Source organism: Emydura macquarii, unplaced genomic scaffold (assembly GCF_026122565.2).
Source record: "Emydura macquarii macquarii isolate MOO-44397 ecotype Brisbane River unplaced genomic scaffold, CSIRO-AGI_Emac_v2 contig_2924, whole genome shotgun sequence".
Taxonomy (NCBI): Eukaryota; Metazoa; Chordata; order Testudines; family Chelidae; genus Emydura; species Emydura macquarii.
Window position 1 is genome coordinate 4,292,757 of NW_027133061.1, and position 12,922 is coordinate 4,305,678.

Here is a 12,922-nt window from a genome sequence, read left to right on the forward strand (position 1 = left end):
GTCAAGGAGATGGAGGCAGCACACAGCTAGACACGCAGAAGGGCGGGGTGAAGGGGAAGTGTGGGCTCAGAGGTTTGCTGCCGTCACAGTGGTAGAAGGTTGGTATCAGGGTGGAGAGTGCAGCAGTGCAAGCTGTACTGGAGGGACCCTATATCTGTGGCCTGGGTACCCCCCGCCTCCCGTGAGCTGCTTTAGTCACTGCCCACCGGCGCCAGCTACTCAGGCATGCAAACTTCAGCACACTTTGTCTTGAGATCACGCAGGGACCAGCATTCCCAGGGGTCCTCTGCTATAGACCCTGGGCTCTTGCCTTGGTAGCTTCATCGTAGTCTTTCGTGAGCTGCTGCAGGTTCTTCTGGAACTGCTGCTTCAGCTGTTCTACCTCCCTGTCACGGCTGGCCACCTCTTCTTGGAGCGCCCCCTTCAGGGCAGCCAGCTCCCGCTCCCTCTGGTGAACCAACTCATCCTGGGCTTGCTTCTCTGAAGCCAGCTCCCTCAGCTCCTCTTGGGTTTCACGCAGCTCCTGCTTAAGAAGAAGGAGGAGAGTTGTTGACAGGCTTTAAAGAGCATTGAATGCATTCACCAAACTCTGGGAGCCCAGGAGGGGCTCACGAGATAGCCAGCGGTCTAACAGAGAGGGAACGGTGCCCTCAGCGAGCATGCTCAGCATAGCAGTGCGCCCCTTTAAGGCCATTGTGTCGTGGTAACTAGGCCTGGGCAGGAAGGGGTTTTTCCCTGTCCCCATTTGGGACAGCAAGTCAAAGTCGAGAACTTTCACGCATGACAAATTGAAAGATTTGAGATCAGGTCAAGGAACATTGAATTCTGATTGTGACCTCCCTTCAAAGCCTTTTTAGAATAAGCTTAGGTGCTTTTCAGAGCGAAGTTGTTTCTAGGAGCCAAGAGCCACTTTCCTTCTCACCACGCCCTGCCCTTCATACCTTCTTCAGGACTTCTGCTTGGCTGGCGTCTACGGCGCTGTTCCTGGCCTGGTCCACTTCCACCCGCATGGCCGAGAACCGCTCCCGCAACTCCTGCAGCTCCTCCTCGGACTCCTCCCGCTCCAGTTTCACCTGCATTAGCCTGCATGCAGGAAGAAAAGGGTAAAGTGGGCTGCTCATTGCCCCGGGGGAGAACTGCGGAGAGTTTGCCCGTGGGGGAAGCTGGGCTGAGTGGGAAGAAAGACTACGAAGGTCACCACGAGGGCTGCATGGAGGCGCAGATGGCTGGCATGCCCAGGGCACACTGCCAGCTAAGCCTGAGCTACACAACCCCAGGTCCTCCCTTGAAGAACACTGATTTGATCAGAGACAGGCACCAGGCACCTCCTTGCTGGGCTCGGTGTCAGCCATGCTCTGCAGCGGTAAGCCTGTCCACCAGCCACATCACAGCTTCCGATAGTGAACCTAGGGCAGGACTCCTGCCTCGATCCTACCTGGAATGACACCCTGGAGACAGGTCGGGGGACATCCCCCATCACCCACTCAGTTGTCTTTCCTGGATTTACAGGAAAGACGTTTCACTGGATGAATTAGAGCAGCCGAACCCTTTAGGGCCACTCTAGCCTAGGGGAGATCGGCTCTAGCCAACCATGCCCAGTCACCACTGCAGCGGCAATCCGGGGGCAGACCCAGCGCATCTGAGAGAGCTCACTCCTGCTTGGCGCTGCGCAGCTCCTCCTTATTCTTCTGGAACATCTCCCTCCAGTGGCCTGCCTCCTCCTGGCTCTCCTCCAACTCCTTCTGGAGGCTCCTCACCAGCGAGTTGATTTTCTGCCTCTCGGTCTCTAGACTGGCTTGGTCCTAGAGACATGAACACAGCGGTCAAGCACTGGCGCTCAGGTCAGATGCATTTATTGCAAGCAGGCTGGGGAAGGTAACGCCTTGGTAGAAACCTGGGCAAGATTTACATGGGGGTTCCTGGTGCACTCGAGGGATGCTTCCTGAAACTACACACAGCCCAGATTCTGTCCTTCGTTACACCAGGGTCATCTGAAGTAGCTTCTCTGAAATCTAGGGAGAGCTTCCAGCTGGATACCAGCAGAACACAGCAGAATTCAGCACCACAAAGACACGTATTCAAATCATCACTTAAGCAAGTGATTTGAGCACCTACATGTAGCGCTTAGTCAGAAGTTCAGTGAGGGGGGAGGAAGAGGAGAAGGAGCTAAGTATGTTGCCCCTTTTCTCCCGAGACTCTCAGTGCTTTGAACACATGGACCAAGGCATAAACTGGGGCAACGTCTCAGATGAAGTTAAGCTAGGATCTCTTTTAAACCAGATTTCGTTGAATCAGTGCAGAGCAGAAATAAATCAGGTTCTGACCAAAACGAGCATCCATACAGCCATCTGAACTGGTTAGAAAACTGTTTAAAAGAGATGAGATCACACCTTAAGTTAAAACTGGTGCAATTTTCTGGTATTGTCCAGAGCCTCACTATCGATGAGCAGGGAAATGCAGTGCCCATTGCCACACTGGCCCACCAAGATAGTTTAGGACAGGAAGAGAAGGTCATAACCAGCCGAAAACCTTGGGATTTAAGGAAGCTGGCCACTGTGTGACTTTCTATGGCTTATAAATTCAGTCCATAAAAGCAGCAAGCCTTCATCTCCGATCAGACACCGGCCATTCCCCGAGGTGTTCGCTTTATGCTCCCATTTCACATGTCTGTGGCTTTACCTGAGACACGTCCTCCATGTTTCGCCTCAGCTGGTCCATGTCGCGCTGGTACTGCTGCGTCACCCGGTCCAGCTCCTTATCGTGATTTGCCACCTCCTCCTTCAGAGCGCCTTTCAGCGCCGTCAGCTCCCGCTCCCGTAGCCGCAGATGTTCTTCTTGCTTCTGTTTGGTGTTTAGGACCTCCTCCAGCGCCTCTCTGGTTTCCAGCAGCTCCTGGGGGGAGGGCAGGGACGCTTTCACCACCTCGAGCTACATTAGACATTTCTAGAAGTGTGTTGTAGAGGCAGTCTGGCCTAGTGGCTAAAGCACTGGACTGGGATTCAAGCAATCTGTGTTCCATTCCCAGTTCTGCCACTGGGTGACCTTGGGCAAGTCACTGCCCCCTGTGCCTCAGTTTCCCCATCTGTACAATGGGGATAATGAGACCGATCTCCTGTGTCCAGTGTGGAGAGGTGAAGGGTGCTATATAAAAGAGCTAGGAATTATTGTTGAAATGCTGAGTCCGTGAAAGGGCCAGCTACCCCAGTGGGGGCAATTCAGTGCAGCACCATTGGCTTCAAACAGCCACAACCATTTACGCTGGCTGAGACCCACAGTGCCGTCCGGATCCAAAGCGTGTAATCAGATGGCGAGAGTCACATACCTTCAGGAGCGCATCTCTGTCTGCAAAGTCCCCCGAGAGCTTTCGCAGCTGGTCCAGCTCCTCGTGCATCCCCATGAGCTGCTCCTCCAGGTCTCCGAGTTTGTCCTCTGCCTGCTCTCTGGCAGCTTTCACTTCCGTCAGCCTAGAGGAGATGGTACGAGCCAGTTCACAGCCAGCCAGGGAGGGGCCTGGTCTCAACACAGCACAGCCAGAGCCACAATTCCAGCCCAGGCACCAGCTCACTGTCACCCCTTGGGGGCCAGGTGGCCTAGTGGGTATGGCTCTGGGCTGGGCATCAGAAGACCAGAGTTCAATTCCCAGCTCAGCCAGACTTCCTGTGGGACTGTGGGCAAATTGTTCCACCTACCCTGTGCCTCAGTTCCCCAGCTGTAGAATGGGAATAATATCTCAAGCAGGGGGTGAGAGGACAGAGCCATTGATGGGCTTGAGGCAGTTAGGACCAGCTAGATAAGGTAGGTCACATCCTCCTCTGTGCCTCAGTTTCTCCATCTATAAAACAGGGGTGCCCCTAACCTGACTCAGGGGCTGCGAGGACTTGTTAAGGGTGGAGAGCAGGATATCCAGAGCGAGGCTCGTTAGTGCTCTGCCAGGCCCGCCTAGCCCATCCCAGGCTGAGAAACAGCTCCTACTCTTGCAAGCGGCTTTGCAGCTCCTGGGTCTTCTTCTCCAAGGCTCCCTTGAGGAGCTTGCACTGTTCCTGCGCCTCCTCCAGCCGGCTCTCCAGGCTCCGAGCGGTGCCGCTCCTGGGATGCTCTCTTGCCTGCTCCGCTTTCTGGCGAAGCTGTGAGCGGGGAGAACAGAGAGTTACCGGTGAGGCATTAAAGGGATGCTGCCACCAGCTAGCTGCAGAGAAGGCCGGTTTCTCGTGGCACCCCACTAACAGATCTTCAGCTGGTGTAAGTCAGCCCATTGGCTTCAACAGAACTGGCCAGCAGACCAACTGAGGATCTGGCCCTAAGGGGATTAGGCACCTCACTCCTAATTCAGGGAGAGGAGGGAGGAAGGGGATGAGTTTGAGCAGGGAACTGGTTAAGGGGGTGGGAAGAAATAGAACCCAACCCACAGGGCAGCCCTACAGTTGCTGTTCCAGACCAGGAGTAAAGGCTGCAACCCTACACGGTACCTATGGCCACCGGACCAGTATAATTACAGAGTCACTGGCCAAGTCGCTGCCTCTCTCCCTCAGTCCTCCCCCGACTCCATGCTGGGGTGTGTGGAGAGGGCGACAACTCCACAGCCTTCCCTGGCCCTCCCGGCAAAGCAGGGGAGTCACAACCAGGGTTACCATCCAGTGCCTCTGACCGACCGGGCTCTGGCCTCACCTTTGTCTCTTCATCTAGTTTCTGCTGCAGCTCCTTCACCTTCTTCTTCAGCTCACTGTTCTGGGAAACAGAGGCTCCCACGTCCTCAGGAGGCGCCACCTGTGAACAGACAGAGTCCCCGCTTTGTTTAATACACACAGGAGATGCTGTCTGAAGTCAATTACTGGCGAGGAAGGACAGTCTTGTGGCTATGACAGTGACTGGGCTGGGTCTCTGGTCCCTACGTGACCCTTGGCAAGTCTCTTGTCCCCATTGTACAGATGAAGAACTGAGGCACAACAGCCCCGCCCCACCTTCTGGGTCTTCGGAGGATGACTTCATTGAAGAATGCGTGGTGCTTGATACTATGGTGATGGCGGCCACTTAAGTACCCAGGACCCTTCCTTTCTCTTTTCTATGTAGATTAGAAGTGCTTCATTTCAAGGACCATGCGTCTGTACAGCACCTAGCACAATGGGGCTCTTTCTCCTCTTACTGCTGACAGAGGTCCCTTTAGTTATAGCTAGGTTCTTTTACATCCCCCCTCCCCCCTGCAATCACCTCAGAATTTGGGCTGATCCTCACAAACCTCCCTGTGAGACAGGGCAAGGCTATTATCCCCATTCTACATATGGGGAAACTGAAGCACATCACAGCAAGAGGACTTGCCCAAGGTCATACCCGCAGCCTGTGGCAGAGCCATGAACGGAACCCAGACCTCCTGAGTGCCAATCCAGTGTTCTACCCACTAGACCATCCTTCTCCCTCAGTGCCCAAGTAGTTCAGGCTACCAATTTTAAGCTTCCCTTGAGTTAAAGGGAGAAAAAAAATACCAGTCACATTCTCAGCAGCAGTTGTTTTTAACCTGACATTAGCAAGCAGCCCTCTGATGCCAACATCAAATGATACTGCTCCTGCCAGGGGTATGTGGGACATCAAACAGGAGGCTCTGAAATGCCAATTTTAATAAAGAACACTGTCATTTCAGGCACGCTGTGCTCACAGCATGAAGCAGCCAGCATCAGGCAAGCTGGGATAATGGTGGAGTCAGCAAAATGGGTTCACATCCCTTTTAATACTTAAAAAAAAAAAAAAAGTATTAATGCAGTCCCCATTAAATGAACACACTCTCCATTAAATTAACAGCTCCAACAGCATCAGAGCAGAATCCTGAAAGGAAGGCATGCTGCTTTCATATACAGATAAGTCTAAGCATTAAAGAGAAGCTTGTCTCCCACCACGTCCTCATTTCTGTCTGCTTCCCTGGAGAAGATGACCTTTAAAAAACAAACAATTCCAGGGCCACAGCAGGAGAAAAGGGAGAAACTGACCTCTTCCAGCTAATGGGATAATCTAACACACACACATACACACACACAAAATTGAGCTGTAGAGAGCAAAGCATTTGTCAGATCACCAGCTTCTCAAGCCTGGAGTCCAAGCTCCAATTGGGGCCCCAATAGCTGATGGCTTAACATGTGGGGAAGAGAAAGAGAAGCATCCTTCTTGACCCTGCAATGGACAGCCAATTTAAACCCTCAAGTACAAGATTTGACTCTTCATGTTAACGTGCATGGGCATGAATATTTAACACTCACAAGACTAGGATATGCAGCCCTCTTTACACAAATGCAGACACAGTACAGCTCCCTCCTGCAGCAGGGCCTTCCGTAAGTGGGCTATACACTGCATGAAGCTATAAGCAGACTGTGATTTTGCCAATGTTGCCCAGAAATGGGTAGAGGGGGTGTTCTTTCAGCAGGATGCACTGAGCTGCAACAATTCAGAAGGGCGAAAAGTCGGCCTTCCCCAGGGTTCAGCAGGTCCATTCCTGCTACAGATTTGCATCACTGCAATGAACTAACTGGCTTAACTGAGATACTCAACACATTGGTACCGGTCAGAAGAAACAGGGTAACTGGGAGGCAGCAGGAATGTCTACACTAGAGCTATAAGTTTGCAGCTCCAGTCAACATACCTGTGCTTGCATGGACTGAGTGGGTACACTAAAAATAGCAGCGTTGCCACAGCAATGCAAGTGGCAGGACAGGCGAGCCACCCCAAGAAGAGTCTCCTGTGAAACACTAGCTAAAACCACCCCAGTACTTAGCTAGTGTTTCACATGAGACTCTTCTTGGGGTGGCTCTCCTGTCCTGCCACTTGCATTGCTGTGGCAACGCTGCTATTTTTAGTGCACTACTTTGATCCGAGCTAGTGGGTGCATCTCTCCCCGAGCTGGGAATTGCACTTCCATCTGCAGTGTAGGTGGACCTTAAGAGAAGGCCATCATCCTGGCCTATCAGTACCACCCTGGCTTGATAACACAGAGTGAAAAATTCACCCTTCTGCCGAGAGCCAATTGCCACTTCTGTCTCACAGGCTCCTGCCCTGGTCTCTGCCCAGGATGAACGTCACTCTTTGCAAATCAAGGGGAGGGCGGTACAGAGACGTCCTGCAACTTACAGTGAGTGCTTGGATCTTCTCAAACATCAGGTTGGTTTTTCTCTTCAGTGAACTTTCGCTCTCTTTGCTCCTGAAAGAGAAACAAGCAAATCCAAACAAAGATTCATTCCGGTTAAAAGGGACACAGCCACAAGAGGGAAAAAAAAGCAGGAGTAGTGCATAAGGCACTTCCTAATGACTCTGGAGACTTAGGTTTGAGTCCCTGCTCTATCACAGGCTTCCTGTGTGACCTTGGGCAAGTCACTTAGCCCCTCCATGCCTCAGTTTCCACATTTGTGCAAGGGGGATAATTGCTCTGCACTGCCTCACAGGGACGTTGTGGGGATGAAATACATTAAAGATTGTGAAGTGCTCAGGTATTTTGGTAACAGGGGCCAGGTAAGTACTTGAGAGAGAGACACACACACTTCTGTTTGGATTTTTAATTTAATGTTGTTGCAGGTAACACTTAAGATGAGCGTATTTGGGAGGCAAGTTAGAGGAAAAGTTCTATCACCCTGCAGCAGTCCATGAGGTCCATAATTTATAAATTGAAGGTAAAAGGGGTAAGTTACTCTTTACAAGAAACCACTCAAGTGAAAATCTGAAAGACTGATTTCAGTCTGAAAGACTAGCGTTCCAGCCAACTGTCTGCAAGGAAGTGGGCGAGGGATGGGGAAGAAGAAGAGACGACAAGAAGAGAAGAGAGGTCGTCTTTAAACTCTAGCTTTCCCATCCAGAATCCCTTTAGTCAGTAAGTTCACCGGATCAGCTGCCTTATTTGCCTTGCGCTTCCACCCAACTGGAGACTTCCCAGAGAACAGACACAATACCCACATTCGAGAGATTTAAAACTGAAAGCCACCACACTAGGAGTGAATTCCCCTTGTTGGCTCAAAGGTTTGCATGAGCACAATTTGCATCTCTTTCTGGCATCATTAGAGCTTAGCCAAGAGGCTTACAACTGTTAGTTCATGGGCTAAGCTGTAGTTCAAGGGTTCCTAAGGGTACACTCTTGCAAGATGCCCAGGGCTCTAGACTCCTACCGCAGAGTTGGACTTCAAGGGACAGGGGGATATTTAAGGGCTAATTTTCCTGCACACTAGGGGCCAGATTTTCTCCACTCCGATTCTAAGGCCAGAAAGGGCCGTCGTGATCAGCTAGTCTGACCTCCTGTATAATAGATTAGATAGTTTTGCCTGCTACTCCCCAGTGAGAGCTCTGGGGCCCTGTTACCACACCCCCACCCATTGAGAGAAATGTGGGGCCCTGTGCAGTGCTGTTGTAGCCATATCGGCCCCAGGATATTAAAGAGACAAGGTGGGGGAGGTAATATATCTTTTATTGGACGAATGTCTGTTGGTGAGAAGCATGCTTTTGACCTTACAGCTCGAAAGCATCTCTCACACCAACAGAAGCTGGTCCAATGAAAGGTTTCACCTCCGCCGCCTTGTCACCCACAGTTTACAACTGTGAAGCGTTTAATGCCGCTAGTCCCCAGTGCTCCAACAGAGCAAGCTGCATGACAAACGCTGCTATACTGTCTAACACTGGACCCAAGAGCACGCTTTCCCTGAAATATGTCAGGATCAGCCCAAGGCATCCACCACTCACCCATCCTTTAGGATACTGTAGATCAGCTCCTTGGTGTACTCGCTGCTTCCAGGCGGAGAAACTTCCTGCTGGTCTTTCAGAAGGTCTGGAGTGGTCTTAAACTGCTAAGAAGAGACAAAACAAGAGGCTTCAGATGCTTATTGCACAGCAGTAGGAACTGCCAGACTGGATCAGACCAATAGGCCCATCTAGCCCGGTATCCCGCCGGATGGCAGCCAGTACCAGGTGATTCAAAGCAAGGGGAAAGCCAGCCCCTTCACTCCCATTAGGGAATAACCTACCCAAAGAACAAGCTGCTTCTTAACCCCAGGCAGTGAGTGCTTGGCTGGTGCCCTGAAGCAGGAAGATCTGCGTCTATGTATGACATTGTCACAGTGTTCCCTATATTAGGAGAGGGCAACAGCAGCAGTTGTGCAAGCAAACATGGCTGGGATCCGCTTTAACTAGATGTATGTGCAGTGAGGTGCTTAAGGGCTGCACCTACCAACTCGCCGAGTCAAACACACCTTGGGATCTTCGCTGCTGGCATCCAACTCTAGTGCATAAAGCACTTGGAAACAGGCCAGCTGGAAACAGCATTTCTTGAGGAGGAGGAGGAGCAGCAGCTTCCTCACCGGGATGGGAAGAAGCAGAAGACGGGGCATGCTGATTTCAGATTGAGTAACTACAATGCTGCAGCCACCAGCAGAGTCTGGCACTGCATGCGGCCACATCTCCACTGCGACTGCAGCGCAGAGCTAGCTCAGATGAACAGCAGCAGCGACCAAGTCTCAGCAGCCCAAGCTGTAGCGGCTTGACTCTGTCCCCAGGGTGCCAGGTGGGGCTGTGCGGGACGAGCCTGTGCAGCTGTGGCGTCACTGCTATGGTTACAGCAGTCACGCCTCCCGACTGCAGGGGGGACGTACCCGTTGGATCAGGGACTAATGGCGTCACCTAGGCCAAGGGAACGAATTATGGCTCCATCCTGAGCCCCGACAACCAGTGCTTTGCTGGGCTTGCAAAAAAGTCAAGCATGCTGCTACTCCAATTGACTACTCGTGCTGGGCATTGCATGGGACTGAGCCCCTAATGGGGGAGGGAAAGAGTTACCTGCAGTTCTGATTGCACTTTATTCTGCTGCTGCTCAACCAGAGTCTCCTCCACACTTTTATTGATCCAGTCTCGTGTCAGCTGGGCCTTGCTGACCAAGTTTTCCTTCAGATCTGCCTGGAGTGCTCTGTTCAGGCTGCCGGCACGAGAGGCATTGGCCACACTAGGCTGCTGGGCGGCCAAGCCCCTTGGCCCTTCCCCGACACGACCCTGGCGCTGGGTGGAGCTCAGCTCTCTGGAATCGGCCGTGTCGTGGTAAGACACCCGGCTGTCGAGACTCTGCGACCGCTTCCTCTCCTCCGGGGAAATCCGGCTTCTCCTGGCAGCTCGGCCTCTCTGCTGAGACTTCCCGTCGAACTTCGTAATCAGGGAATCTACCGAGGACAGGGGCTTCGTGTCGATGTCGCTCGTGTCAGCAGACTGCCGAGGCACGGAGGACTCTGGGTCCGGTGATGGCTGCCTCCCTACAGCCCTGCGGCCAGAAGCTGCAAGGGATTCCAAGTTGTGGTCAGTCCTTTTCCTGCCTGCAATATCCAGTGTGCTGCTGCTCTTGCTGGCTGGAGACTGGGATCGGTAGGCGCCGCCGATCTGCTTGCTGGCAGGGCTTGGGCCATAGGCCTCCTCTGACTTGGGGCTTAAGAGAGAGCTGTGAGATTGAGTCCTCCTCAGCTCCTCCCCAAAAGGCCGCTGGGGCAGTGGCGGCCTGTAGCTGCTCTGAGGGGACAAGGAGCCATTGCTGCGGTAGGAATTAGCTGCTTCTGTGCTGACAGGCACCTGCTCTCTTGAATAGCGCTTGGAGCCCTGCTCCTCGTCCGAGGTGCTGTACTGGGAATGTCTGGCCGCATACGGGTTTTCCAGCAGGTCGGAATCAGAGCTGATTGAGTCCGGGGCTTCCCTGGGGAAGCTAGAGGGCAGCTTCTCAGACCACTGGCTCCGAGCGGGGTTCCCATAGTTACTCTCGCTTTTGATCTGCACCCCGAAGGAATCCCCTCCTTTCTCCCCGCTATTGAGGACCACGAAGGGCTGGCCGTCAATGCCCTGGACCCTCACCGCGACCCCGTAGGAGCCTGGCTTGGAATGTTTGGGCCTGATCTTTTGGGGCTTCTTCATTTCCTTCAGGTCATCTATGAATCGGATCTGAACCCCATAGTCCACAGGGTTTGGTTTCTCAGCCATAGCTCCATTCACATGCCGGTCCATTCCCAGGGGTTAGGAGCGCTCCAGTCACCTACAGGGGAAAGAGGAGAGCACTCTCATGCCACCAGTACAACGGGGTTTAGGAAGGGAGCAAGGAGCAGCTGCTGGCAGGGGTACGCTTGAGGAAGCCGCACTTATAGATTCCAAGACCAAAAGGGACCGTTGTGATCATTTAGTTGGCCCTCCTGGACAACAGGAGAACTGCCCCAAAAAAACCGAGCAGATCTTTTTGAAGAACATCTGATCTGGATTTAAAAGTTGCCAGTGATGGAGAATTCACCACGAGCCTTGATAAATTGTTCCAATAGTTAGTTACTCTCACTGTTAGAAATGATACGCCTTATTTCCTGTTTGAGTTTGTCTAGCTTCCAACTTCCAGCCATTGGATCGCATTAGACTTTTCACTGCTAGACTGAAGAGCCTGCTACTAAATATTTGTTCCCTACATAGGTACTTGTAGACTAATCAAGTCACCCATAAGCTTTTTTTTTTTTTTTTTTTTTTTTAAGTTAGAGAGCTCAAAGGCATGCGATTAACCTAAGTGAAAACAGAGCATAACCCACCAAGCCAGGAAGACTCTCTCTCTGAATGCTGTTAAAATCTGGAATGCTGTGTCGATACAGAGTTTATTTACACTGGAGATAAGGAGCCATGTTCAGGAGATTAAAGTTCGGCACTCCTAGTACACGTCTCCTTTTATTACTGAAAAAACACGTACAAGTGGAAGGCATCTGGGGCAGGGCCCTTTAAAAGCAGGCCCAGAGAAATGCCAGGTTCTCAAAGCATAGAACGAGCCCTTGCCAGACCGGGGACTAAGCAAACCCCTGAAGGAAGCAGGGTTCCCTCCACAAATCAGTCTTCACCCATGCTGACACCCTTCCAAGATTGGGGCCTATGAAACTTGCCCAAGGACACAGCAAGTCAGCGACAGAGCCAGGAATAGAACCCAGGAGTCCCAATTCCTTTTTCTTCTCTAACCAACAGACACCCCCTCTTTTATAAATTAACACACTCTTCTGAAGTGCAAGATTTTTTTGTTGTTTCCGATATCTGGTGGAAGGGGAAGGGGATGTTTTACTGCAGAACCTTAGACAACATTGAAGATTCCTTTTTACTTGTCCCACAGAGCAATGCATCTCATGCAAGGATTAGCCATGCAAGAGTTTAATTGCTTTCCGGAGTTTGGAAGCAGCATTCTTCCTTCAAATTTCCCCCACCCCCCACAAAGCAGATAAACATGCCATTGTTAAAATGCTGGAGAAACCAAAACAAAAAGCATAGGACAGACAAGAGAGCAGAGGACAGAGCAGTTTTACACACAAGGAAGGGTTGTTATCCTGACAGTGAGTACGTGTGGGTCAATGGCATTCCAGATGCAACCCATCCTATTCTCCTTCTCTGATCAAAATCCTGCTCAGCCGTACAGCTCAGGAACCAGAGACTGAACGCGCTTATTAAAAAATACGTGGTGTCAGCAAATACAAACATGCACATGCTCCCATGGGAAAGTAGAAAACAGAAGTAGGATACTTTCCCTGCTAACTAGATCTTAGAGAAATCATGTGTGCGTGCACACGGGCGCTGCAAATCCTAAAGCCCAAACTGCCCACCTCTTCTGGCTTGCTTGCCTAAGAAATACTAGCAAAGTGCTGCATACTCACTGCAATTGAAGGTTAGCACCTTCGTTGGGTCAGAGAGCAGAAGCCCGACACGCATAAGAGACCCGAATAAGAATGCCACAACACCCGGTCACCGGCGTCCGATCCAGGCCAGCGTCCCTGGAACTTCGGTAGCCATAAGACTCCCTTTGGGTGGGAACAGATATTAGCAGTGACATATTGAGCACAAAAGTGATGTAACACTCATTGGTCCCAGAGGCAGCCTGCATGGAGAGTTGCTTGCTCCCCATTGGATACAGTGAGCATCACTGCATCAG

The 12,922-nt window shown here is 51.7% G+C and overlaps 1 protein-coding gene across 1 annotated transcript in view; it reads right to left on the minus strand.

The window, feature by feature from the left end:
- Nucleotides 1–12,922, minus strand: part of CGN (cingulin) — a 56,076-nt gene that overhangs the window by 26,087 nt on the left and 17,067 nt on the right. The window contains exons 2-11 of the mRNA XM_067569707.1: nucleotides 9,790–11,017; nucleotides 8,701–8,804; nucleotides 7,108–7,177; nucleotides 4,666–4,764; nucleotides 3,973–4,124; nucleotides 3,323–3,464; nucleotides 2,680–2,892; nucleotides 1,654–1,802; nucleotides 942–1,083; nucleotides 311–523 (exon numbers count right to left, since the gene is read on the minus strand). Of these exons, the coding sequence (XP_067425808.1) occupies nucleotides 311–523; nucleotides 942–1,083; nucleotides 1,654–1,802; nucleotides 2,680–2,892; nucleotides 3,323–3,464; nucleotides 3,973–4,124; nucleotides 4,666–4,764; nucleotides 7,108–7,177; nucleotides 8,701–8,804; nucleotides 9,790–10,989 (2,484 nt within the window). The 5' untranslated portion in view covers nucleotides 10,990–11,017. The remainder of the gene's footprint in view (nucleotides 1–310; nucleotides 524–941; nucleotides 1,084–1,653; nucleotides 1,803–2,679; nucleotides 2,893–3,322; nucleotides 3,465–3,972; nucleotides 4,125–4,665; nucleotides 4,765–7,107; nucleotides 7,178–8,700; nucleotides 8,805–9,789; nucleotides 11,018–12,922) is intronic.